Source organism: Anomalospiza imberbis, chromosome 10, assembly GCF_031753505.1.
Source record: "Anomalospiza imberbis isolate Cuckoo-Finch-1a 21T00152 chromosome 10, ASM3175350v1, whole genome shotgun sequence".
Classification (NCBI taxonomy): domain Eukaryota; kingdom Metazoa; phylum Chordata; class Aves; order Passeriformes; family Viduidae; genus Anomalospiza; species Anomalospiza imberbis.
The window spans coordinates 1,410,705-1,435,416 of record NC_089690.1 but is presented as its reverse complement, the minus strand read 5'-3'; the positions used below and the strand labels follow the sequence as shown (position 1 = coordinate 1,435,416).

Here is a 24,712-nt window from a genome sequence, read left to right as displayed (position 1 = left end):
TGTCAGCAGCTTGGGAACGGATGCCCCCAGCTCCCAAGCCCTGGCAAGCAGCAGGGTTTGCTGCTCCTGGCTCCCTCTCCCCACGCCCAGCCCTGGCTCCTCGGAGGTGCCCTGCCTCGTCGCGGGGCACAAACTTCCCCTCGGGAAGCAGTGGGGAGCTGCTGGGGCTGAAATGCTGGGAGCTGCCCCAGGGACAAGGGACTGATGAAGGTGCTGAACACAAGGCATGCACTGAGGCTGCTGAAGGGGCTCTGGGAAGAAGCTCTGGATTCCTGGGAAGCTGATGCGCCGTAAGAAGGGCGGCGATGAAAGCACACCCGGCCCGACAGAAATCCAAACACAGCCACAGACACAATTATTTTACTAATTGCTAATGAATACAGTCAAGTGGCTTCAAAAAGCCAAACTTTGCTTGGACTACTTCAGGTTTTGACCTCTGCAGGAGCAAATGCATTTCAAACTGGAGCCCACCAAAACTGATTAACGGCGCCAGCCAAGGCCAGCACGGAGCAGGAGCTTTTTTCCATCTATCACATGGCCCCAAGGATAGTTAAATGAACCTTAAAATGGCTACAAACAGCTCAATGACTACACAGAGTCCTGCCAATTAGAAATAATTAGGCAGTCATTTTGGTGGTAAGTCTTTTTAAGTGCATACATAATGATGCAATGATGCTTATTAGCGAGCTCATACGAGCTCTGCTCAAACAGCCTGGAATAATTATGCAACTATCACAAAGCCTTGCACATCTCTGTACTTCACCTTAATGCATTTAAAAATCCACTTCATTACCTCCAGTAATTAATCCTCCATTAATTGCAGGAAAAGCCCAGTTTACCGTGCTTCGTTTCTAATTATCTTATAAATAGTTATGGTTCTAATTAATGTGTTCATTAAGCTGAATATCTTTCTCAAAGCCATGCTCAGAGCAAAGGTTCTGCTTTTGAGAGAAAAAGCCTAACTAGCCATAAGGTGAGGCCATTTTGGTTGTATTTGCTTTTATTTTAGTATATTCAACCTCCTAATTGGCATTTAAAATCTAATTTGGAAGAACTTCAAGAAGACTATATAGGAGAAAAATAGGAAAAGGCTTTGCTTTTTTTTTCCACCCATTCTCCAATCAAGAAGCTCAGAGCTTTAACAGGAAAACTTTTAGCATCTCTTTTTGATATAGTCTGGGAACAGCTTTTCAGTGCTGTGCCACACATTAATTTAAATTCTATCATAATTCAGTTTATCCCTGCATGCTTCCATAGAAGAGAACCAAAAACCATGGAGGAAAAATAGATATCTAAGAGTTTATACAGACTTAAAAATAATAAACCCATGCTGCTGGCCTTGCCTTCATTTCTAGGATATAAATCTGTGGTACAGAATTACAACCAGAATTTACATCATTTATTTGAGCTGAGCATGACCTGACCCTCTAAATTCATTGAGAGGTTGCCCTCCTCAGAGATATGGATATGATCCAATAAAAAACACAACTGGAGAATATCTTACAGTAATACCCATGGATAAGGAAACTCCCCATTGAAACACATTTCCCAGGGTTTTGGGGCTTTGCATGTAGGAATTCTGCAGAAAACTTAGACTCAAAATTCTACAGGAATACAATCATTACTTACAATTATGGTATAGATACCAAATTCCCACATCTTTCTAGATTTCAGTTTTTAAATATACATTATCTAATACACTTGTCTTCAGTTACACCATGCAAAAACAAATCCAAGTTTTCCCATCTTTTCATTACCCTCAGCCATATTTAACATGAAATATTTTGTTCAGAGAATTATTCATACTCTATTTTAACAGCAAAAGGACAAAAGCTCTGCACATGCCTGCAATTATCCCATTTCTTTTGGGAACCTCTTCTTCCTAGAACATCCCAGCTTGGGAAAACCTGGAATCGCTGAAGTCCAGTGCAGCTTTGCCATGGCTGAGGTTTGATGCCAAGAAAGCTGCACTAGGAGCAGATAAATTATCAGCTCTACATCTTACCCTGGAATTTTTGGGAGCCTCAGTGTTGGAAACTGGGAAAACGTAAAGCTCAGGAGCTCAGATGTGGGAGGAGAAGCAGCAGCACAAAGGATGAAAGGACAGCCAGGGAGTGGCAGGACAGCAGAGCTTTAATCAGATTAATCATGAACTCACTCCCAGAGCACACTTTGGGAACGGCACCAAGCCGGATCCCAGAGGAAGACGGATTTTTACGGGATAAGGTTTGTGACAAAGGTCCCCAAACCCTGCCTGCAGCAGTGACTGCCCTGCCCACATGCAGCCACGTCCTGCTAAGGAGCAATGCCTGGAATGCCAGAAAAAACTGGCAGCAAAGGATTCCAGGGCATGGATGCTGGCTCACAGAGAATCAGGGGATGCTTTGGGCTGGCAGGGACCTTAAAGCTCATCCACATCCACGGCAGGGACACCTCCTGCTGCCCCAGGTGCTCCAAGCCCTGTCCAGCCTGGCCTTGGGCACTGCCAGGGACCCAGGGGCACCACAGCTGCTCTGGAAATCCCAGCCCAGCCCCTCCTCACCCTCCCAGGGAACAATTCCTTCCAAAATCCCATCCAGCTCTCCCCTCTGGCAGTGGGAATTCACTCCCCCTTGCTCTATCACTCCACACAACCTCTCCATATCACTTCCTTGGCAGAAATCCACATTTTTTGCCTTCACCATTTTAACCAGATTCTGTTCCTGCTGTACATTATCAAAATTAGAAAGAGTGAAAGATGGGAATAAAAAGTAAATTTTTACTAATAAATTCTTCTATTTAGTGTTTCATGGTGGGAAAAATCACTCCTGGAAATGAAGCCTGGAAATGAGCAACACTGTACAGAGCAAAGAGGGTCTTGGATTACCAGGGCACCCTTAAGACATCTGCTTTTGCAGGGCTGCCTCGAGAAACATGAGCACTGCAGCAAAGAAAAAACAGATTCTATTTCATGGCCAGAGCTTTGGTAGCAGAGAAAAAAGAGAATTTAAAAAAAGAGTTAAAATACATAGTGGTTTAGAATGCAGACACACTGAAATCAAAAAGGCAACTCCTCACTAAGGGGAGTTCCTTTTCCTAACAGAAAACTGAAGCACTAAGAAAACCCAACAACCTTTTTCCAAAGGGAGGAAGGAGAGGTTCTAGAGCAATGATGAGCTCTGCTTTAAACACAGTGTGCACCCAGCACCTGGGCTGCACAAAAACCAGCTTTCCATGGAATCAGACCCGAGCCTGAGCTCCAAGTGAACAGCACTTATGTATTCAGAGCTTTTTTAAGGCTCCTTTTCTTGGTTTTATACCAATGAAAAGCATCAAAGCAGCTGTCACTCGCAGCTCTGTGGCTTTATTGATAACTGGAGGGCCCTTGGCATTGCCTTGTGAAGTTTAATTTCCCAAAGTGGTCAATTAAGGGTGGGCAACGAGCTCGGCAGTGCCTGCTGCCCCAGGATATCTCCACTGCTCCTGCTCCACCTCTGGGCCTTTCCTGGGCAGCCACAGACAGAAACTGATCATTCCTCTTGAAAAAGTCACTTATTGCAACAAAAAAGATATTTTTAGAGGCTGGTGCTGATACAACCTGGAAGGCAACAAGATCCTAAATAAAAACTGCAGGGTTGGATTTATTGGGGGAAAAATAAACATGAGCTGACATTACCATCAGCAGGATCACACTCAGTAATGTCAATTCCACCTTCCTGCCCCAAGCTTTTATTTGAAGTTCCATGAAAGAAATGCTGCAATATCTTAATTAAATCTATTTGCTAATGGACCAAAGGCTTAAAACTTTCCCAGCAGTAAAAAGAGAGAGGAACATGTAATATTTACACTGATTCCTCACATAATTGCACCTGAGTGGTTTAACTTGAGGAGCAAGGACAGGGGAAAAAAAAACATGCTAAGCTGCAGATCAATACTTGAAAGGAATAGTAACTCCAGTGGCTACAACTAGGCAAAAAATTAAGCAATCCTAAGAATTAATGACAAGAATAAAATTACAGAAGCATGGAATGGCTTGGAATTTCAAAAGCAATGTTCTAATTAAACAGCCCTGCTTGATTTCTGCCAGGACACCTGTCTGCCTCTCTTTGGAGAACTCCTCCTTTGGCATTGCCAAAGGGTTTTCCCAGCTGCAGAGGGCACAGCTGTGTCCCTGTGAGCCCAGCCCTGCTCACCCCTGGTGTCCTGCAGCAGAAGGGCCCTGGCTGCCCAGTGCCACCCTCCCAGCAGAGCCAGCTGCTGCACGGCCAGCCCAGAAGCCGTCCCTTTGTCCCCAGCTTGTCCTGTCCCTGAACGGCCCCAGCTGTGCCAGCGCTCAGTCCCACGGCCACGCCTCTGCTCCCACCTGGAACATCACCAGCTCTAATCCCACAGCTGCAGCAGCCTGAAATTCACACCTCAACACCCCTAAAAATCAGCCCAACTCCACACCACTACAGCGGGTCTTTGCCCACCACTGGAGACATTCCATTCTTTTTTTTAACCAACCTCTCCTCTACATCCTCCTGCTCCTCCACAAACTCTCCAGGTCCATCACAATTTTACTCTTTATGTATCTGCTGTCCACTCAAAGCGTCCATCCCTTTTAATTTCCTCTCCTAAAAAGCTTTATTTTCCTTTTAGGCCAATGCTGTTTGAGGAAATCCCTCCTGAAGTTTTCATAGTGAAGCCCCTGCTCTGTAATCCATGAAAAGCTCTCCACCAGCGTGTGCTGAGCAGGACAGACAGACAAAATTACTACAAATTGTGTCTTGATCCACTAGTTCTTATCAGCTGTGAGGTGTGATAGGCCAGGTTTTAATGTGGAAAGACTCCAGCACTTTAATCCCACACTAAAATAACTGCATGGAAAAAAGGAGATGAACTGAAGACAGGTACCAGTAACACAAATACAAAAGCATTCAGTGATATCATCTTTAAAAAGTCTTACAAACTGTGCAGTATCAACCCCTCAATAAAATATATAACAGCAATTTTTTTAAGAAGGGATTAAAAAGGAAAATTCCCCAAGACCCCAAAAATCCATAACCAGTGGGGTTTCACTATCAGTTATTTAATGACTCTTCGCACTGCACTTGAGGACCCTGGTTTTAAACAGCACAAATTAACTGCTAAACACAAAGAACTCTGCCAGGCTGGGAGGGCTGAACCCAGGTTAATTCCAGCTCACGCTGCTGGGATAACGGCAGCTGCTTCTGCATCCCCAAACCCAAACCTATTCCAAAGGCAGCCCTGAGCAGCAGCTGCCCTGCCCCTGGATGCAATACCCTGCACACTCTGCCACGTGAAGTCAATTAGACCGGAGGAATGGTAAAGAAATAAGATGTAAAACCTGATCCAACACCTCCTTCAGCCCCGCTGCCGAGGATCAGCTCCCCAGGCAGGATTACTTCCCACATAATCTTTTTTTTCTTCTTCAATATGTACAGATGCACTTGCTGGTTTTGTGTTGATTTTTAAGTTGAAGTGCATTAAAGATATTTCAAGGCAGCAGTTTGCAGTTTAACATAATGGGAAAAGCCAAAGACATTTGGCAGACAATAAAGCAAACTTGCATATTCACAGGCAGCTCCAGGAGTGGCTGAAATCAGGGAATAAAGGTCAACATTTTTTGGTTAATTCTACTTAAAGCTCCGTGAATTAGAAGATTTGTGCTGTAAGTTCTGCTGCAGAGTATTTTGTATGTGATTAACTGGCAGAACAATTGCAGGGGAAGCTCTCCCAATATTCCCAGGGTTCCATCCAGCCCAGAATCCTGCAGGAGCCGAGCTCCTGCATGCCACAGCAGCAGAATATTCTAATAAGAACTCTCCTAATCTTCACCCAGCAATAATTTCAAGATGATATTATTATTCTCATTTCCTTGAATAATATCCATACTCCAGGGCCATTTTCCTTCTCATATTCAATATCGGGCATGCTCCTATCAAGATTCCTTTCTTCATATCCTGTCACGGTATCAATCACTGCCTGCTGTCCACTCAATCCACTTTTGATTTATCAGCCGCCGTCTTCCTGGACTCCATAACTCGACCCAAACCATTTTAGCAAGACAGTGACAAATAACACCCAGGATCACATCAACCTGTTCCACTTAGTAAACTAAGGAACAGGAACTGTGACATCCCTCCATAAGTATTCCCTGCTATTCCCCAGCCTGATGTATATTAATGAGGAGCTGCTATTTGAAATGCTCCTTCCACATCAGCATCTAATATGATCAAATTAGGAAATGGGATGATTTATTAAATTCTGTGGAGCTGAAATATTCCTTCCCAGCTCTGGATGCGTGGCTGCAGAGAGGGAGCTGTTGCTTCCAATTTTTCCACAGGAGGATGTGCCTGCGCTTCGCAGACGAATTATTGGCTTTAAAAAGATTGTGAGGAGGCGAAATGTTATTAAGCAAATGCTCAGTAAAACAAACTAAATCGGTTTTAAAATTCCTAATTTAATGTAAATCTTGGTTGTTTCTGCTGAAATTCAGTTTGTGATCTTATTAAGTCGTATTTGCATTGTACTCCCTCACTGGAGGACAGCTTGGAATTTATAGCAGTACTGGGAAGCTCCACTTTTTTTGACTTTTAAAATGCATCTCAAACAGGATAATTATAATATGCACAAGTTTTCTTATCTTCTCAAATCAAACACAACCACTACTGGGAAGCTCCACTTCTTTCACCCTAAAAACTGCATCTAGAATAAAATAGCCAACACATGCACAGGTTTCTTTAGCTTCTCAAATAAAACACAACTATTATTGGGAAGCTCTACTTTTTTAACTCTAAAAATGCATCTAAAATAGGATAATCATAATATGCACAAGTTTTCTTATTTTCTCAAAAAAAGCAATACTGGGAAGTCCCACTTCTTTCACCCTAAAAATGCAACTAAAATAAAATAATCACAATATGCACAAGTTTTGTTATCTCCTCCAATAAAGTACAAGAAATCAGTTTAGGTTACAAACAACACCTATTCAAAACATCTTGCAGATGTCATTATAAAAATCCAACTTTTCAAAGTAAAACTTGCACTGCTGGAGAGCTGTAAATCATCTGCTCCAATAAAACACCTGTGTTAGAGAAGTTATTACAAAAATACATTACTTTTAACACCACCTTCACTACCTTGAAAAACAAATTAAAAGAGGATTGTGGGGAGAAAAGATGTTACAGGGTACAGAATCTGTGCCACCTGCATGATTTACACCAAAAACAATTCCAGGCATTTAAAGAGACCACGTAACAGACCTGAACTTCCTACAGGAAGGTAATTTTCTAGAGGCAGACTCCTAATAAATGAAACAAAACAAAACTTAAAAATGGCATTTGCTGGCCTCCTGAAGGGGATAATGCTCCAGGGGTGCAGCAGGAGGGTACAAACCCAGGGCTGATCTCCCCTTTCCAGGTGGGGCAGCAGCTTTTCCTCCCTCCCTGGCAACGCAGAAGTTGGAGATGCCCAGGAATATTCCCCTGGATAACCCATTCCTCCCCACAGGAACACCAGGGGCTGCCTGAGCTCCTCTGGATCATTTTATTAATTATTTACAAGAGGTTTCTCCAGGATTTACCTTGAAAAACCATTGGAAAGTAAATTGTCCCACTCTGAACAAAAAAAAAAAAAAAAAAAATCAGGAATTACAGCTGGAATTCGTGAGAATGCCATGGCAGCACTATAAACACACACATTTTCCAGGACAAACATTGTCACACCTGCCCCAGGTGGTGCACAGGCAGAGATGGGGAGCCCTCAATCCTGAACCCCCTTTTCCCACCACTTTTATTTGTAGGTTTATTTTTTCTACCCCTCCATCACATTGCCTCTCTCCCCCACAATCTCTTTTCCAGCCTGAGGAATCCTAAACTCCTTGGAAAGCTGGTGAGCCCCTGGGCTGAGTGATTTTGAGGCAGAAAAGGGATTATTTGGCATCACTGCAAGAGCTCAGCACTGACAAGCGGGGCAAACACAGGCCTGGAGTAGCAGCTTTGTGCTAAACCAAGATTTAACTCCCCAAAATCAGATTAATGCAGAGCTGCTCAGTGCCACACTACAGCAGACTGGGAAAAATTACAATAAAGGGTGGAATAAAGTCCTGTTGGGTTTAACTTTAGCCTTTTGGACTCTTGTAGGATCATTTAGGATGTTGTCTATCCATATTTTCCCTCTGTGGGAGTGAACAGGACCAGCATTTAAAGGAATGTGCAGCTCTACCCCTCTAGGGCTGCACACTCAAGACATGAAATGCTTGACACATCAGATATTTAATACATAAAATACCTGACATATAAAACACCTGATACATCAGCTACTTAATACATTTTCTAGCAGTAGCCAGGTTTTTCAAGTTTTTAGGCACCTAATTTCCATATACTGTAACCATGATTAAAATCAAATCCCCCAGAAAAGATGGCCACTAAACCACAGCTAGTGAGAGCTGCAATTTATAATTATCACATATTATTTTATGACCATTAAACCACAGCTAATGAGGCCTGTGATTTATTATATATTGCTTTATTATAATAAAAAACATTTTAAATCAGTTTATCACACTTCCTAACACTGAGTATGTGAAAACCCTTCCCTTTCACCTCGTTCTTCTGACATTTCTGTGGGTTCAAACTGATTTTCTTAGCAAAAAAGTGGACATTCACAGGAATACCTGCACAGCTCAGATGGAGAGGATACTCCAAGAGAGATCAGGCAGGATCAGGCAGTTTAATTTCTAAATTTATTTCTAACTCTAAATAATCAAATTTCTACTACAAAGGCACTGCAGCAATAAAGGGCCCAAGCAACTCAACAATGAGCAGCTGGGAATAAGTCATGACACAGCACAAAGAAGAGAAAGGGGAATATTCACATCTTTCCACAAGAATTTTTCAACATTTAGAGGCAACAGCTCTCCTGGTTTAACAAATTCTGGAGACAAAAGGTTCAACAAATTCTCAGTGCAGGCACATAAAATCACCTGGCTGAAGATTTTCAATATGTACCCAAACAGCTTTGATCTGCCTGATCCACTCAATAATTAATTTAAAATCAATAGAAGATGCTAATGGGAAACCTGGTATCCAGGATAAACTTCAGTTAAACCTCTTAATTGAAAAACACACACAAACACAACCTGAGCATCTTTTAATTAAAGAAGAAAAGCAGACTTTATAATACCTTTTGCAACGTGTGGCTAAGATTTTAAATATTTAAATTGCGAAATATTTGTTTGTCACAAACCAATGCATGCAAACTTTCACTGCAGACATCCTTAAATATTAATAAAAGATTGCATAACTAAAGACTCATTCTTGTCCAAGAAGAACACAGGTGAGAAAAGTCTGTTCATTCTGAACTTCAGGGAGCCAACGTTACGTGTGGGAATTATGGAAAGCAGGAAGCAAGGAAAAACATCCACGAGACATTTTCAAATAATTGTATGACACCAAGAGCCCCTATTTGTTTCTTTGCTTGAATCAAATGCAAAATAGGTATCTTCAAAACAGTTTCACCAGAGTAACTGAAAGATTTAGTGTGTGGCAAGCACCCCAGAGACCCCAAATGAGGAATTTCCAGGGATGTGTGGTTTAAACCATCACCTGCAGCAGTTATTCCCATTTCTGCCAAGCTCAGTAATTATGGCAGGATTTTCCAGCAATGTTTTGCCAGTAAAATACTACTGGTTTTTTTTTTTTTTTTTTTTCCCTAGGGGAGACTCTTACCTCCTGGTTCTGCTCTTTGACCTGGACCTTTGGGATCTGTAGGATTTGCCTCTGCCCCTGGAGCGGCTGCGCTTCCTCCTGGAGCCGTAGGAAGAGCTGCTGCTGGATCTGTGTCTGCGCCTGCAACAGAGCCAGGGGTGAGGCTGAACTGCCCAAAAACCCCCAAAACAGCAACACAGCCCCAAGGAGCCATCAGAAAACACAGCCAGGGGTGAGGCAGAACTGCCCAAAAACCCCCAAAACAGCAACACAGCCCCAAGGAGCCATCAGAAAACAGAGCAGGGGTGAGGCAGAACTGCCCAAAAACCCCCAAAACAGCAACACAGCCCCAAGGAGCCATCAGAAAACAGAGCAGGGGTGAGGCTGAGCTGCCCAAAAACCCCCAAAACAGCAACACAGCCCCAAGGAGCCATCAGAAAACAGAACAGGGGTGAGGCTGAACTGCCCAAAAACCCCCAAAACAGCAACACAGCCCCAAGGAGCCATCAGAAAACAGAACAGGGGTGAGGCTGAACTGCCCAAAAACCCCCAAAACAGCAACACAGCCCCAAGGAGCCATCAGAAAACAGAACAGGGGTGAGGCTGAGCTGCCCAAAAAACCCCAAAACAGCAACACAGCCCCAAGGAGCCATCAGAAAACAGAACAGGGGTGAGGCTGAACTGCCCAAAAACCCCCAAAACAGCAACACAGCCCCAAGGAGCCATCAGAAAACACAGCCACGGGGAGCATGGCCCTGCCCAAAAAAACATGACAAACCCCCAAGGATTCCTGAGCAAACAGAGCCAGAGGGAGCATGGCACTGCTCCCCAAACAATTCCTGAGAAAACAGAGCCAGGACTGAGGATAGCAGTGCCCAAACACAGGGACAAACCCCAGCAATCACTGAGAAAACACAGCCAGGGGTAAGGCTGGCACTGACCCCAAAAACATGGACAAACCCCCAAGGATTCCTGAGCAAACACAGCCAGGGGTGAGTGTGGCACTGCCCAAAAACCCCCAAAAGCAGGAACAAACCCCCAACAATTCCTGAGAAACGCATACAGACTTGGGGGGTTTATAGGGTGTTCCAGAAGCCTCAAATCCCACTATTCCCCCATAACAAGGAGCTCACATACACAGGGCCACTGCTGCCCTAAAGAGCTGATCCTCCAAAATCCACATCCCAGACAAAAAATGAAGTTTGGGTGGGGTCCTCAACTACTATTAGCAGTAATCAGTTAATCAGTGTTAATTTATTTCATTTGAGTTCATTTAAGGGCAGTTCCCTCCTGAGTCCAATCAGAAATCAAAAGGGTCTCTTCATTTTCCCCTCCCTCCCAGTTTTGTCTATTCACAGAATAAATTCTTCTACGCCAAGTAGAAAGGTGAAAGAAAAGATATTAAACCCAAAATCCAAATGAAATCAAAATCTTAACGCTTCCTCCCCATTTCCTAAGAGTTAACAGATTAACAATTACAATCCTCCCTATTTTTGGCCTTTGCATGTGATGAATATTAAAATGTAAAAATTTATATTATATTATATTAATTATATTATATTATATTATATTATATTATATTATATTATATTATATTATATTATATTATATTATATTATATTATATTATATTATATTATATTATATTATATTATATTATATTATATTATTATATTATATTATGGTATGCTATGTTAGATTACAGTATGTTATATGATATGATATTATGGTATATTGTGGTATATTATGGTATGTTATGGTATGTTGTGTTATATTACAGTATGTTATGAGATATTAATTGCATCTATAAAATTAAACAATCATGGAATTCAGGATGTGCTCAGCGATTCTCCAGCAGGAGGGGAAGGGGCTGCAGGAGCTGGAACGCTGGACAGGATACAGAGGTTAATGCTGAAGAACAGGGCTGGGTCGCTCCTGCTGGATGAGGGACAGGAATTCCCGAAACGGATGCCTTTGATTCCTGAGGGTCAGGGATAAAGCCAACATGGAACAGGGCCTGAACTGCCAGGAGCGATGGCCTGCCCAAGGGCAAAGGCAGGATCCCAAAAGCAGAGCCCTGGGTCACTCTGGGGTCCCTGCAGCCCCGGCCCCTCTGGGTTCCCTGGAGCCGTGCTGGACCCAAGGTGCTCGGGGCTGGCCTCAGAGCCCAGGCTCCCTGCCCTGGCCCTGGGGAGGGTGGAGATCCCAGCAGGAGCAGGAGAAAGGGCTGGGAATGAACCCCTGAGGTGCCTCCTCAGCACACCCTGCAGCCACTCCAGAAAGGTCTGGCAGGAGCATTTCCTCCTGGACTCCCAGGGCAGCTGGACACCAGGAGAGTTCTCCAGCTCCACCTCCCAACAAATTCATCAGAACAAGCCAGACTGAGACATCCAGGATGGAGGCACAGAAATGCTACAGGGCTGGAGCCCCTCTGGAGCCAGGCTGGGACACCTGGGGGTGCTCACCTGGAGAGGAGCAGCTCCAGGGAGAGCTCAGAGCCCTGCCAGGGCCTGAAGGGGCTCCAGGAGAGCTGGAGAGGGACTGGGGACAAGGGATGGGGGACAGGACCCAGGGAATGGCTCCCACTGCCAGGGGCAGGGATGGATGGGATATTGGGAATTGGGAATTCCTGGCTGGGCTGGGAATTCCAGAGCAGCTGGGGCTGCCCCTGGATCCCTGGCAGTGCCCAAGGCCAGGCTGGATGAGCTTGGGACACCCTGGGGCAGAGGGACATGTCTCTGCTGGGAGAAGAAAGGAAGAGTTATTTTACCTCCTGGGGTTTCCCTGGTTTAAAGCAGAAGTTCCCTTTGGATCTGCACATTCCCTGCTCTGTTCTCCTGGGGGGAAGGAGGTGTGGGCACTCCTGGTCATGGTGGTGGGTTTGGGGTTTTGCTTTGACACAATGAAAACAGCTTCACATCTCCAGAGGCTCAGAACAATCTGTGCCTTAAAATCCCAACCCACGGGCCCCAAACCCTTCCAGTTTCCTGCTGGAAAGAGCTCCGTTCCAAGAACCCCTACAAATGCACCTTTTCTCATAGGAATGGGACCAGGACGGGAGATCCCGGGAGCGCGACCTGGACCTGGATTTCCGGCCGGACTTCTTGCGGCTGTGGGCGCGGCTGCCCGAGGAGCTGCTGGAGGAGGAGCGCCGCCGGTGCTTCTTCTTCCTCCTGCTCCTGCCCTCCTCCTCCGTGTCCGAGGAGCGCCGGCCCATCTCCGACCTGCACAGAAGCCAGACACGCCCAGCTGTGACACGGGCTGCTCTCTGCCCCGTGCTGCTTGGTACTTACGGGAAACCAAAACGCGCCGTTCCCTCGCCTCCTGTCCCTGTTCCCTGGAGCACAGCCCGACCCCCCGGCTGTCCCCTCCTGGCCGGAGCTCTGCAGAGCCACAAGGGCCCCCCGAGCCCCCTTTTCTCCAGGCCGAGCCCCTTCCCAGCTCCCTCAGCCGCTCCTGGGGCTCCAGCCCCTTCCCAGCTCCGATCCCTTCTCTGCTCCTCCTCTTCCCAGCACAGACGGGTGCGGCTCGCTCAGCTCCTCCATCCAAAGCTTCGCCCACCCCACACCTGAGGCCAGCGGGGCAGCGCCTCCTGATGCACCGGGGAGCGCCTGGAGCGGAGCAAAGGACAATTCACCGTTAAGGACACACACACTCCTCCCGAGCACCGCCCGGAGCCGCAGGGCTCAAGGGAACATCCTCCCGGAGAACGGCCCGTTCTGGACACGGCATCTGCGCCGGCACGGTTCCGGTGCAGACGCGGACGCGGCAGCAGCCAGCAGGGCCCGGCCCGTGAGCACCGGCACTTCCCCGGGGGCTCCCGGAGCTCGCTCACCGCCACCACCGCCGGCAGCTCCGGGGGCTCCTTCCCAGCGGCCAAACCCTGCGCACCCCGGCTCCTCCGGCAGCCGGGATCCCCCGTGCGGGCTCCGCCGGGGCTGTGCCCCCGCGCCGCCCGCGCCGCCCGCACCGGAGGCCGCGCGGCCGCTGCGCACAGCCGATCGGCCTGCCGTGCCCTGCGGGGGCCGGAGCGGCCGTGTCCCGTGTGCCTATGTCCCCAGTGCCCCCCTGTGCCGGCCCTGTGTCCCCTGTGTCCCCTGTGTCCCCTGTCCCCCGTACCTGGCGGAGCCGCCGCGGCCCCGGTTCGAGCCCAGCGCCTTCCGGGGCGGCGGGCAGGCAGCGCCAATCCACCGCCGAGCGCGGCCAGGCGGCCACAGCGAGCGCCGAGCCATCGATGCGGCGCGCCGGCGAGCGCCCACGCGGGACGGGCGGGGGTCGGGCGGGGGTCGGGCGGGGGTCGGGCCGGGGTCCCGCTGCCCACGGGGGTGCAGAGCCCACGGAGCGCCCTCCGCACCGTGCCCGACACGGCCACCAACGCGGCGACCCGCGGGCGCACGGCGTGACACGCCGCGGGTGACGGGCAGGACGGGAGCGTGGGTGGTCCCGGAGTCGGGGTCCCGCTGCCCACGGGGGTGCAGAGCCCGCGGAGCGCTGTCCGCACCGTGCCCGACACGGCCACCAACGCGGCGACCCACGGGCGCACGGCGTGTCCCGGTCGCCCCGTGTCCCGCCGCGGGTGACCGGGGCCGCGCGGGGACAGCGGCACGGAGCGGTTTTCGTTCCGTCCCGGAGATTTAAAGGAGGCTCGGGGTTTTATGGCACCGAGAGCCGCCCCCGCGGGCGGACGGCAGCGCTCCACGCGCGGCGTGGGCACCGCGGCCGTGCCCGCGGGACGGAGCGCGCCGGGCGCGGGTGGGCACGGACCGAGCCGGGACCCGCCGGGCCGGGCGGAGCCTCCGCCGGGCAACGACAAGAGAACGATCGAATCGCTTCTCTTAATTCGATTTTCCTACCGAATTCGGTTCGTTTAACGCGGGCTCCCGAGCGCGCGCTCCCCCCGCCACGGGAAGGGCGGAACGCCCGTGGGGATAAACGAAATGTCAGGGCGGAGGGGCCGGTGAGGGTCACCCCGCCGGTCGGCAGCCGCGGCGAGGTCGGTCCCACCGAATCCCACCGGTGCCCGGTGCCCCGGGGATCGAAAACGCCCCGCGGGAGCGGCTCCCGGGCGGCGCCACCCGCGCGTCCCCTGGCGCGCGGGGACCGGGACTCGCTGCCTGTCGCGACAGGGTCGCGTGTGACCGGCCCGGAATAAACCCCGACGGCACCCCGGGCACCGAGGCTGCCCCGGTGAATGAGCGCTCCGTTATGTGCAGTCATCGCCCCAAAGGTCAATGAAAAATCGATATGCAGGCAAGAGTTAAACAATTCTGAATAATTTATTAGAATTTAGCGAAGGTGGGAAAGAGGCGAGCTCCGTCGACAAAAGTGCTCCGCGGCGGGATTGAAAAAAACAAAGGGAAACAATATTAGCGATATTGGCGTGTTTGGCTCTAATCTGACGCCGCGATGCGCGCCCGCTCCTTCCGCGGCCGCGTCCCTCGCTGTCATTTATCCCCTCGGTTCTTCGGGGCCTTCGGGCGCCCAAGGAGGAACTTTTGCGTCTCTCGGGGCCGGGGCCGCTCCGGTTCGCCGTGCCCGGGGCTGCGGGGCTGACCCGACCCACGCGGGGCGGTGCGCGGAGCCTGCGCGTCCCCGCCGCCCCCCCGCGCGTCCCGGTGGCCACTCCCCCGCCGCCCCGGCCCCTCTCCGCGCCGCGCTCGCCCGGGACCTCGCGCACGGTCCCGCGCCTAATTAAATTAATTAGGGCGCAGCGCGCGGCGGGCGGGCGGTGCCGTGGCCGCAGTGCCCCGCGGCGGGCGGGCGACCGGCGAGGACGGGAGGAAGGAAGGGAGGAAGGAAGGGGTCCATTCAGAGCTCCGAGGGGAGGTAATTCGCCGGGAACAAGGGGCCGGCTTTGCAAAGTATAAATAGTGCCACTTCAATCGCGGCGTCGCTATCAGACCCCGGGAGCCCTGCACGTCGGGCGGCACGGCCCGGCCCGGCTCGGCACGGCCCGGGGCGCCGCCGCCGCCGCCGCCTCCCCGCCCCGTGGATGCCCGCCCGGGGAGCCGGGGCAGCGCGCCCCTGAGCCATGGAGGAGCTGACGGCGTTTGTCTCCAAGTCGTTTGATCCCAAAGCCAAGGAGAAGAAGGAGCTCATCACCTACCGCGAGGTGCTGGAGAGCGGGCCCCTGCGCGGCGGCGGCGGCCCGCGGGAGCCCGGCGGGGCGGCGGCGGAGCCGGGCCGGGAGGACACGGGCAGCCCCGCGGCGCGGCCGGCCGGGCGCTCCCCGCCGCGGGAGCCCGACGCCGCCGCCGAGAGAGCGGCCGAGGCGGCCACCCCCAAGCTCAGCGACGGTAACGGCGGCCCCGCGGGCTCCCCCTTCTCCTGTTCCCTTTCCCCTTCCCCCCCTTCCCCCGTCGGGGTCGGTAGGCGCGGAGCGGCCCGCGGTCGCGGGTGGACGGGGGCTGGCGGGGAGGCTGCGCCCGGCGGTGATGGGCGGCTGCCCGGGCTCTGCCAGCCGCGGGAGATCGGCGGCCGACCTCGAAGTTTTTAGATTAAAATGTTTAAACCCGGATTTAACTTGCTCAGAACGCGATCTTGTTCCCGTTCGGCATCCCACGGGAAGCCGCGCCGCCAACGAAAGCCCGGCCCCGCGGGCCCGTTCGTTCCCCCGCGGCTCCGCGGACTCGCGTGGAGCCGGGCCGCGCTGCCCACGCTCGGCCCCGCGGCTTCCAGCAGATCCGCCCGCGGGTGTTCCGCGCGGTACCGCGGGGCCGGCACCGGGGCCGCCCGCCGCTCTCGGGCGCTGCGGAAAGCGGCCGGGCCCGTGCCCGTGGCTGCGGGGACCCGCGGCTCGCTGCCGCCCTTTTGTTCGGACCGGCGGAGCGCCCGGAGCATCTCTGGTCGGATGCCTGCAATAAGGCGATCGGCGCGGCGGGGAGCCGCGGCGGGACCGGGCCGTGCCGGCCGGGCGGCCCCGGGGGGTCGGTGCGCGGGCCCCGCGCTCCGGCCCGGGGCGCGTCTCCGGCCGAGAATTGACCGAGGAGAAACGGATCCCGGGGGCGCGGGGCGCGGAGGGGCCGCGGCGGCCGGCGGAGGCTCCGGGGACCTGTTGCTGCGCATCCCCCGGGGGCGCGGCGGGGCCGGAGGGGAGGGCTCGGTGCGGAGCCCGTTCCGCCCGGCAGCGGTTACCGGAGCCAGCGGCGGAGCCCGGAACGGCAGCGGCCGAGGCGGCCTAGCGCGGCCCGGGCGCGCAGGCCCCGCTCCCGGCTGCCCCGGCCCCGGGGGGCTCCCGTCCGCCTCCCCCCGGCCGCCGGGAGCGGCGGGAGCGGGGCGAGCCCCGGTGCCCCCGGCCCCGCCGCTCTGACTGCTGTGTCGTGCCCAGTGTCCCCAGAGCTGAAGGAGCGCAAGGAGGATGCGAAAGCGATGGAAGACGAAGGGCAGACGAAAATCAAGCAGAGGAGGAGCCGGACGAATTTCACCCTGGAGCAGCTGAACGAGCTGGAAAGGCTTTTCGACGAGACCCACTACCCGGACGCGTTCATGCGGGAGGAGCTGAGCCAGCGGCTGGGGCTCTCCGAGGCCAGGGTGCAGGTAGCCGGGGCTGCGTGGGTGCGGGTGCTCGGGGGAACGGGCAGCTCGGGAAGAGCCGGGGAGATGATGGGGACGAGCCCCATCCTTGTGCCAGGGAGAGGAGGCAGCTCCCCGGCTCCCAACTTCCTCCGGTAAATCTGCCAGCGGCCTCGCAGGGTTTTTGCCTGCCCGGGATTTGTGTCCCCGTCCCTTCGTTCTGCCGTGGTTTATCCCAGCTCCGCCGTTATTCCATCCCTGCCTCGGCAGCCGCTCCCGGGGCTGGCGGGGCTGCGCTCCCGGTGCCGCTGCCCGGCTCATCCATGGACACCGATTCCCGTCATGGATGTCGCGACCATAAGCTGAATTAGACACCGCCAAGTGAAACAATGATACGTGTGTTTTCTGCCCGTTTCGCCTCGTAGTTCTTAAATGTTGAAACGGCACGAAAATCGAGCGAGGCGCTTTGTTCGGGTTTATGAAATACAGAAAGTCTGGGATTAACCAGACTATTTTGAGCTTTCTGCCCTCCCGGGAAGCCGCGGCTTCTCTGGGTTTAACCTGCTCTTTGCACCCTCCCAAAGTTTTTTCCGAACGGGTTCCTGGGCTGCTTTCTGCGAGTTTTGTCGGGATGAGCTGGGGAGCGGGGAGGAAGGGGATCCCTCAAATGAGAACAAATGTAGCTGCTCCGGTGTATTTCCGCTCTGGAAATAAAAGAAGAGAAAATGATGGTCATTATTTGCTGGAACACATGGAGAAGTTTTAGGCCCCGAACATCTGCAGCTGGTGGAAAGTATCGCTGTAACAGATACTCCCCCTCAATCTTTGTGCTCGCAGGCACCATCTGCACCCAAGTATGCGCTCGGTCCTTGGGGGGTTCCCCTGCATCGTGTAGGGTTGTGAGGACAGAGGCAGAGCCGGCACGGGGAACCGAAAAACTCAAAACGAGCAGCTTTTGTCAGAGCCTGAACAAAAACAAAAAAAAAAAAATTGAAATAAAAAAAATAAAAGTCTTCATTTTCCCTCTCTTCTCCCCCTCTTTTTTTTATTTTTTTTGTTTTTGTTTTTGTTTTTGGATTTTTTTTTTTCTGGCTGCTCGGTTGGTTTTTTGGTTGGTTGGTTTTTAACTGTGTTTGTTCATGGCTTTTAAATTTATTTCTTATTTCTGTTCACCAAACCCTAACAAAACCAAGGCAAAAAGTTGTTGGCTGTGGAAAATGGAGCAGGGAGGTGCTCGACAAAGGAGGCGGCGGCGGCGCATAATCCGCGCTCCCATGATGCCAAATCGCAGGGTGCATAATAACTTTTGGAGATTTACATAGATTAAACCTATTCCCTAGAAATCCTCCCGGAAAAAAAACGCTTTTCAATAATATTTCGCCTCGTATCTGCTCTAATTTGTAAATTATGGAAGGCGCGTTTGTTTCCACGGGAGGCTGAGGGCGAACGTGGCTCTTGGGCAGATTTTCCTTGGCTGGAGAAAATGACAGGGCGGGAGGAATTCCCGTTTATATTCGTCTCTTAAAGTTAGACCTCAAAAAAATGCAATTTTTATATTTTTTTTCAATTTTTCTGGCGCGGGGAGAGGATTCCTTGGCCGATGTGGCTGCTGGGATGCGCTGCGGAGCCCTGGGTTAAAACGGGGATCTTTTAAGACCGGCTCTCCCCCTTTCCCTCCCTCCTTTCCCAAAGCCAGCAGAACTCCAAGCTGGGAATTTATTTTAACGATTCCATTTCCAATATTAAAAGTACGTTCTCGTCTAACGGGGCAGCCTCTTCGGTGCAGGCAAATTAAATTATTATGATAATGAGATAATTATTCCGCTTCTGTGCTACACTCCAGTGAACAGAGAAATTCGAAACTTCTTTGTAGCGAAGCTTTTAGGACTGCAATTCTCCTCCACCCCCCACAAAACAGAAGACAAAAAGTCATAAAGCCCTGTTCTTGTTGAGTTTTTCTGTAAGATAAAGCTAATTAATTTATTTATTAATGAGCACGAGCTTCTCAGGCCATTACCGCCCGTTAGCAGTGGATACCAAGGGCGATTTCAGCCTGTTGGGAGTCTGGTGCGGAAAGAGGAACCCGGGGCTCGGGAAATCATTTCCTTGGGGCGTGCTCGCCGCGCTTGGCCATTTTCGGGGGGTTCGGACTCTTTCCCTTTCGCCTTTGGGAGCTGGGGAGCGGGGGCCGCCCGGGCGGGGGGAGCGGAGCGCACCCGCGGCTCTTTGTCTGCGGGGTGGGGGCCGCGGGGGTTTCCCGGGTTATTGTCCTCGTTACCGCTGTTGTTGTTATTCCGGGCGGGTTCCTCGGCGTGCCGCCGAGGAGCGCGGCCGTGACCCCGTGTCCCGCTCGCCTTCCCCGCAGGTTTGGTTCCAGAACCGCCGGGCCAAGTGCCGCAAGCAGGAGAACCAGCTGCACAAAGGTAGCGGGGCGGGGGCGCGCCGCGGGCCCGCGCGGGGGGCTCCGGCCGCGGCCCCCGGCGCTGACCTCTCCGTTCCCCCGCCCAGGGGTGCTGATAGGAGCCGCCACGCAGTTCGAGGCCTGCCGGGTGGCTCCCTACGTGAACGTGGGCGCGCTGAGGATGCCCTTCCAGCAGGCAAGTGCGCTCGGGCGGGTGGCGAGGTGACCGCGCGGCCCTGGGGGGGTGACACGGGCCACCCTGCGCTTGTCGCCCGCAGGTGCAGGCGCAGCTGCAGCTGGACAGCGCCGTGGCCCACGCGCACCATCACCTGCACCCGCACCTGGCCCACGCCCCCTACATGATGTTCCCCGCGCCCCCCTTCGGGCTCCCGCTGGCCACCCTGGCCGAGTCCGCCTCCGCCGCCTCCGTGGTGGCCGCCGCCGCCGCCGCCAAGACCACCAGCAAGAATTCCAGCATCGCCGACCTGCGCCTGAAGGCCAAGAAACACGCCGCCGCCCTGGGGCTGTGACCGCGCTGCTGCTGCTGCTTTATTTTTCTTTTTTTTTTTTTTTCAAAAAAAAAAAAAGGGAAAAAAAAGGAAAAAAAGAGTCAAAAAAAGAGGAAAAAGGAAAGAAACGAGGGAGAGGAGAAACGGACGGGAGATATATACTTATTTAAGGAATTAGAGGACGCGCAGCTGGGAAGTTCACAGGTTTTGAAACTGACCTTTTTCTGCGAAGTTCACTTTAATACAAGAAATTTGATAAGAGAGGCGGGCCTCCTTTCACGTTGCATCAGGTACTTGAGTTTAACAACCACGTCTGGAATAGCGACAAAAAAAAAAAAAAAAAAAAAAAAAAAGAAAAAAAAAGAGAAGAAAGACTACGACGAATGAAAAAAAAAAAAAAGTTAAAAAAAAAAAAAAGACAATGATTTCTCTGCGAATTTCTAATGGGAAACTGTCCGGGATACTTCCTCCAGCAGCATTCCGGGTTGCATGTATTTGTATTTCATTGATGGAGTCCTTTGATTCACTTGCACTTCACCCTCATCTTTAGTAGAAAAAAAAAAAAAAACCGAGACAACCACAAAAGCAAACAAACAAACGTGGCTGGGTTCTTTCTCCTTTAATCTTGGAGGGAAGCAGGCAGAGAGAGGCAGATCAAGCACTACCTTTTCCACTCTCAAATCTTTGTTGGTCGTTTGCTGTCCCACCTCTGAAATAAAAGGGAGCGGAAAGCGCCAGGAGAGCGGAGTTTGCCTCCCTTTGCCGGGTCTCTCCTGTCCTGAGGGCAAAAGTAAATGAAAAAAAAGGAAAAGGAATAAAAAAAAGAGAGTATTTAATTCCCAACCACCACTTGACACCACGGCAAATTCCAATAAGAGGTACTGGGTACATGTAAAATATGTTGATACACACGAACAAAGTTTATTTTGGCTATAACTTGTGAATTGATAGTTGACTGTCAAACATTTACATTTTATCTCATAAAGGTGTATCTATTCACGTAACCTTGTGATTTTTTTGGTTATTATTATTATTATTTGAGAGACGTATAGCTATTTAACCTGGGGTACCCTGCGGTCAGTGATTGTTATCCCAGATTTTGCCATCTGACCCTCATGATTATTGCCAAGGCAGAGGGAAAGCTCTTCTACGCGAACTTTGGTATGGACGGGCTTTGTATCTATTTGTTCTCCATGAAAACAGAATTATTTATATTGACCATATTTTTTCTAGTGTATTTTAAGTTATTTAAAAAAGAAAAAAGAGAAAAAAAAAAAAGAAAGCAAGATGCTGTTATCTCATTGCATTTGTTGTCAGTACAATATATTTTGTTTCACTCAGGTTTGCTTCACCTTTTTTAATCCATTTTCGACGTCACGAATTTCAATAAGTGCCAAGTAATGAATTTAAGACACTTTGCCTATTGACTGAAGGGGGGACGGTTCGGGGGCCGGTGCCAGCTCCCTGCCGGGACTGTCGGCGTCCAGCCAGCGGTGATGCTCTTTCTTTTCCGTGTTCTCACCTCCTGTAGATCTCGCACGTTTCTTTCTGCTCCATAGATGTCGCGACACGCCGATAGCGCTCAGCACGACGAGGAAGCGCCGCTCGCCTCCGCGCAGCTTTTTTAAACATTTTTTCCCCCTCCACTTTCTGTGAGTTTTCCCCGAGTTTCGGCTGCGCAGCCCGGGACGTTCGCGTTGGGCTTTTCTGCGGCAGCCGAGCCGGCCGGTGGACGCTCTATAGCAATTGTGTCTTTACGAGTTCTGTCAGGTTCCCTCAGGTAATAAAAGCGAGCAAAGCGGAACGGCTCGGAATCTTTCCCAGGGCGGCATCGGGGCTCCGGGACTGGCCGCGCCCGGCGGAGCCCGCACCGCGCCCGGCGGAGCCCGCACCGCGCCCGCGCCCACCGAGCGCTCCCGGCCCGCCGCTCCCGCGGGGCTCCGGCCTGGCCGCTGCCCCCACGCCGGGATTCTCCTCCCGCTCCTCCCGGGGCGCTGGGAAGCTCCGGGAAATGCCGGCGGGACGAGCCGCTCCGGGGCCGGCCATGGACGGGGCTGGCGGGGGATGCGCAGCCCCCGACCCCCGCCGGGGAAAGGCTGGGAAGGGTCGGGAAGGGCTGGGAAGGGTCGGGAAGGGCTGGGAAGGGCTGGGAAGGGCTGGGAAGGGTCCCTCGGGCCGGCTGCGGCACCGCGGGCAGCGACAGGAGAGCCCGAGGTGTCCCCGCGGGATGGGCAGGGATAAGGAGCGCGATAAGGACTGGGATAAGGACAGGGACAGTCAGAGCCCTCCCGGCGAGGCCCCCAAGCAGCAAGAGCCAAAGCAGCTCGGCCGTTCCTCTGCTAATAACGGGCTGGAAATGATAGATTTTACATTAGGTAAAACGGCTTTATTCCAGCAAAAGTAAGATACTGCTAATTATAAAGTCAATAAAAGTACCGGTGCTGTCGATTGATCCCGAATAGAGCAGTTCATTAATGTGTGCACGAGAGCATGGCAGCCTCACCCCCGGCCTCAGACACCCTCTCCCTCCTCCAAATAAACCTGCCAGGTCCTACCTGCTCTGCTTAAAGCACAACTGGTTGAGGTGGAGCTGCCCAACAATCCTGTGCAGGTTTTTGAGGTTGTAACACAAACGTGGTGGATGCAGTGGGAACCTCAAACCTTCCCCCAGCTCTTGGCATGTCTGTCTTCAAGATGCTTGTAATAAAAAGTCAGGAAAAATGGGCTTTCATCCTATCAGGGAAGGTGATTGGATGGTGTGAGAGAACTGTGGTTTTTAGCACAGCTGTGATTAAAATAAAATAGCCTTAACGGGATGTTTTTGGACAGGAATACTCACATTCCTGGTTTCCCTGCACTGGAATCCCTAATAAGTCTACAGGCCAACAGAAGTTGGCCAGGACTCTTCTGTTTCTATTTTATTTCTTAGAGTGTCTGAACCTCCATAAAACCCCGTAGATTTCCCCAACTGTAATTATGGATATTTGATGAACCAGCCAGCTCTCGCAATCTGCGCTTCCTGCAGATAAAACTCTCGGGTGGGGCTGACAGGGACGCGCTGGCCTGGGCAGGGGGGCTGGAGAAGGGATCCAGGAATCCCGCAGGAAGGAGCAAACACCTGCTCCTGTCCTGGCAGAGCCCGTGGGGCGCTCCCAGCAGGATTCTGCGGGGCTGAAGGAGCAGCTCCCACGTTCTCTTGTCTCTCTGCAGCAGCACGAGCGAGGAGAGCGGGGCAGGGAGCAGCCAGAGGTCTGACAGGGAGCCCCAACCCCACAGATCCTGCACGGATCTGGGCTCTCCGCACAGCAACGCTGGCAGGGAAACGGCGTGCATGAAAACGTGCGGAGTCCTGGGCACAAACCTGCTGCGCCCCGTGGAGCTCTCCCACAGCTCAGCTTCGCTCCAGGCCAAGCTCTCAGTCTCCTTTTGGAGGAGCAGCATGGGAAAAGCACCCGAGCCTCTGTGGGATCCAGCCCTTGGATCCCTTGGAGGGAGCTGTGGCTGGGTAGCCACGGAATAAATGATGTGTTGTGCTGACAGTACAGCCTGTGCTCTTTCCTGCCCAGTAAATATTGATACTTGTTCCATTTTGTGGCTGTTCCCGTTTTGTTTGCCCTTGAATCCTCAGTCCCTGGCTATTTCTGAGCCTGATTTCCCTCACTGGGAGGTACCAGCAGGTGAAAGGGCACCTTCAAAGTCACCTCCTGTGTAGGTTTGAGGAATAAAAGCAGGAGGTCTGGATCCCTTTGGTGGTTCTGAGGTGGGCAGCAAGTTCTGCAGGGACCTGGAAAAGTTGTGCTCATTTTTAAATTTCACTTTCCTGCATCCAAGCAGCCACTGCCCCTGGTTTTCCTGGAGGATCCAGTGAGTGTTCCCAGCCACGGGAGCTGTCACTACTCACACTTTACACCAGCACTCAGCCTTCTCTCCAGGTGTTCTTTAGGCAATTAAGTTGGTGTGAGTGAAGGAAATCCTCAGAATTTTCGACACCCCGAGTCTCCCAGCCTCTGGGGTTTGGGATGCCTTTGTGCTGCTCTGCCAGCTGCCCCTGGCCCGAATTCCTGAGGGCACATCAGGACCAGCAGAGCCACCAATGCCCATCGCCTCCCTCAGCCCTGTGCTAACCCCGGGCCTGCTTTGACAGGGCAAAGAGCCACAGAAGGGGAAAGAGCCACAGAAGCCCTGCCCTGCCCAGTGTGGGCTGACTTTTGGTGCTGGGAGTGCCCGGCGCCGCTGCCTGCAGGATCTGCGGGAATCTGCCGAATCACGCGTGTGTGCGTCCCCGGGCCGTGCCCGCAGCCGGCTCTGCCCCGTGCTCAGAGGCAGCCTCTCCTGCAGCGAGCTTATCTCGTGCTCACCAGAGCCCCAACTTTCCCTAGAGAGGGAAGGGAAGCTTTTCTCTCATCAGGGGAAGAGGTTTGGGGATGTTTTCCTCCATAACAAAGGGTTTCTGGCTTTGCACGTCGGGCACGCTGCTCACCAAACACCCACGCGCTTCCAGCAGCCTCCTTTCACTCAGGGAAAAATCAGCCAGGGAAAATGCTGGGAGAGGGTTCCAAAACGGGGAGGTAAAAAGGCAGAACAGGAACGAGGGGCAGC

The 24,712-nt window shown here is 52.2% G+C and overlaps 2 protein-coding genes across 2 annotated transcripts in view; one reads left to right on the top strand and one right to left on the bottom strand.

Moving 5' to 3' along the window:
• Window positions 1–13,901, bottom strand: part of RSRC1 (arginine and serine rich coiled-coil 1) — a 103,897-nt gene extending 89,996 nt beyond the window's left edge. The window contains exons 1-4 of the mRNA XM_068200160.1: window positions 13,811–13,901; window positions 13,258–13,302; window positions 12,721–12,915; window positions 9,714–9,833 (exon numbers count right to left, since the gene is read on the bottom strand). Coding sequence (XP_068056261.1) covers window positions 9,714–9,833; window positions 12,721–12,908 — 308 coding nt within the window. The 5' untranslated portion in view covers window positions 12,909–12,915; window positions 13,258–13,302; window positions 13,811–13,901. The remainder of the gene's footprint in view (window positions 1–9,713; window positions 9,834–12,720; window positions 12,916–13,257; window positions 13,303–13,810) is intronic.
• A 1,626-nt stretch (window positions 13,902–15,527) lies between these two features.
• On the top strand, window positions 15,528–21,453 carry SHOX2 (SHOX homeobox 2). Its single transcript, XM_068200159.1, has 5 exons — window positions 15,528–15,987; window positions 17,019–17,227; window positions 19,569–19,626; window positions 19,712–19,800; window positions 19,883–21,453. Exons 1-5 carry the CDS (start codon window positions 15,723–15,725, stop codon window positions 20,132–20,134), a joined length of 873 nt encoding a protein of 290 aa, XP_068056260.1. The 5' UTR covers window positions 15,528–15,722; the 3' UTR covers window positions 20,135–21,453.
• The last annotated feature ends 3,259 nt before the right edge of the window (window positions 21,454–24,712 follow it).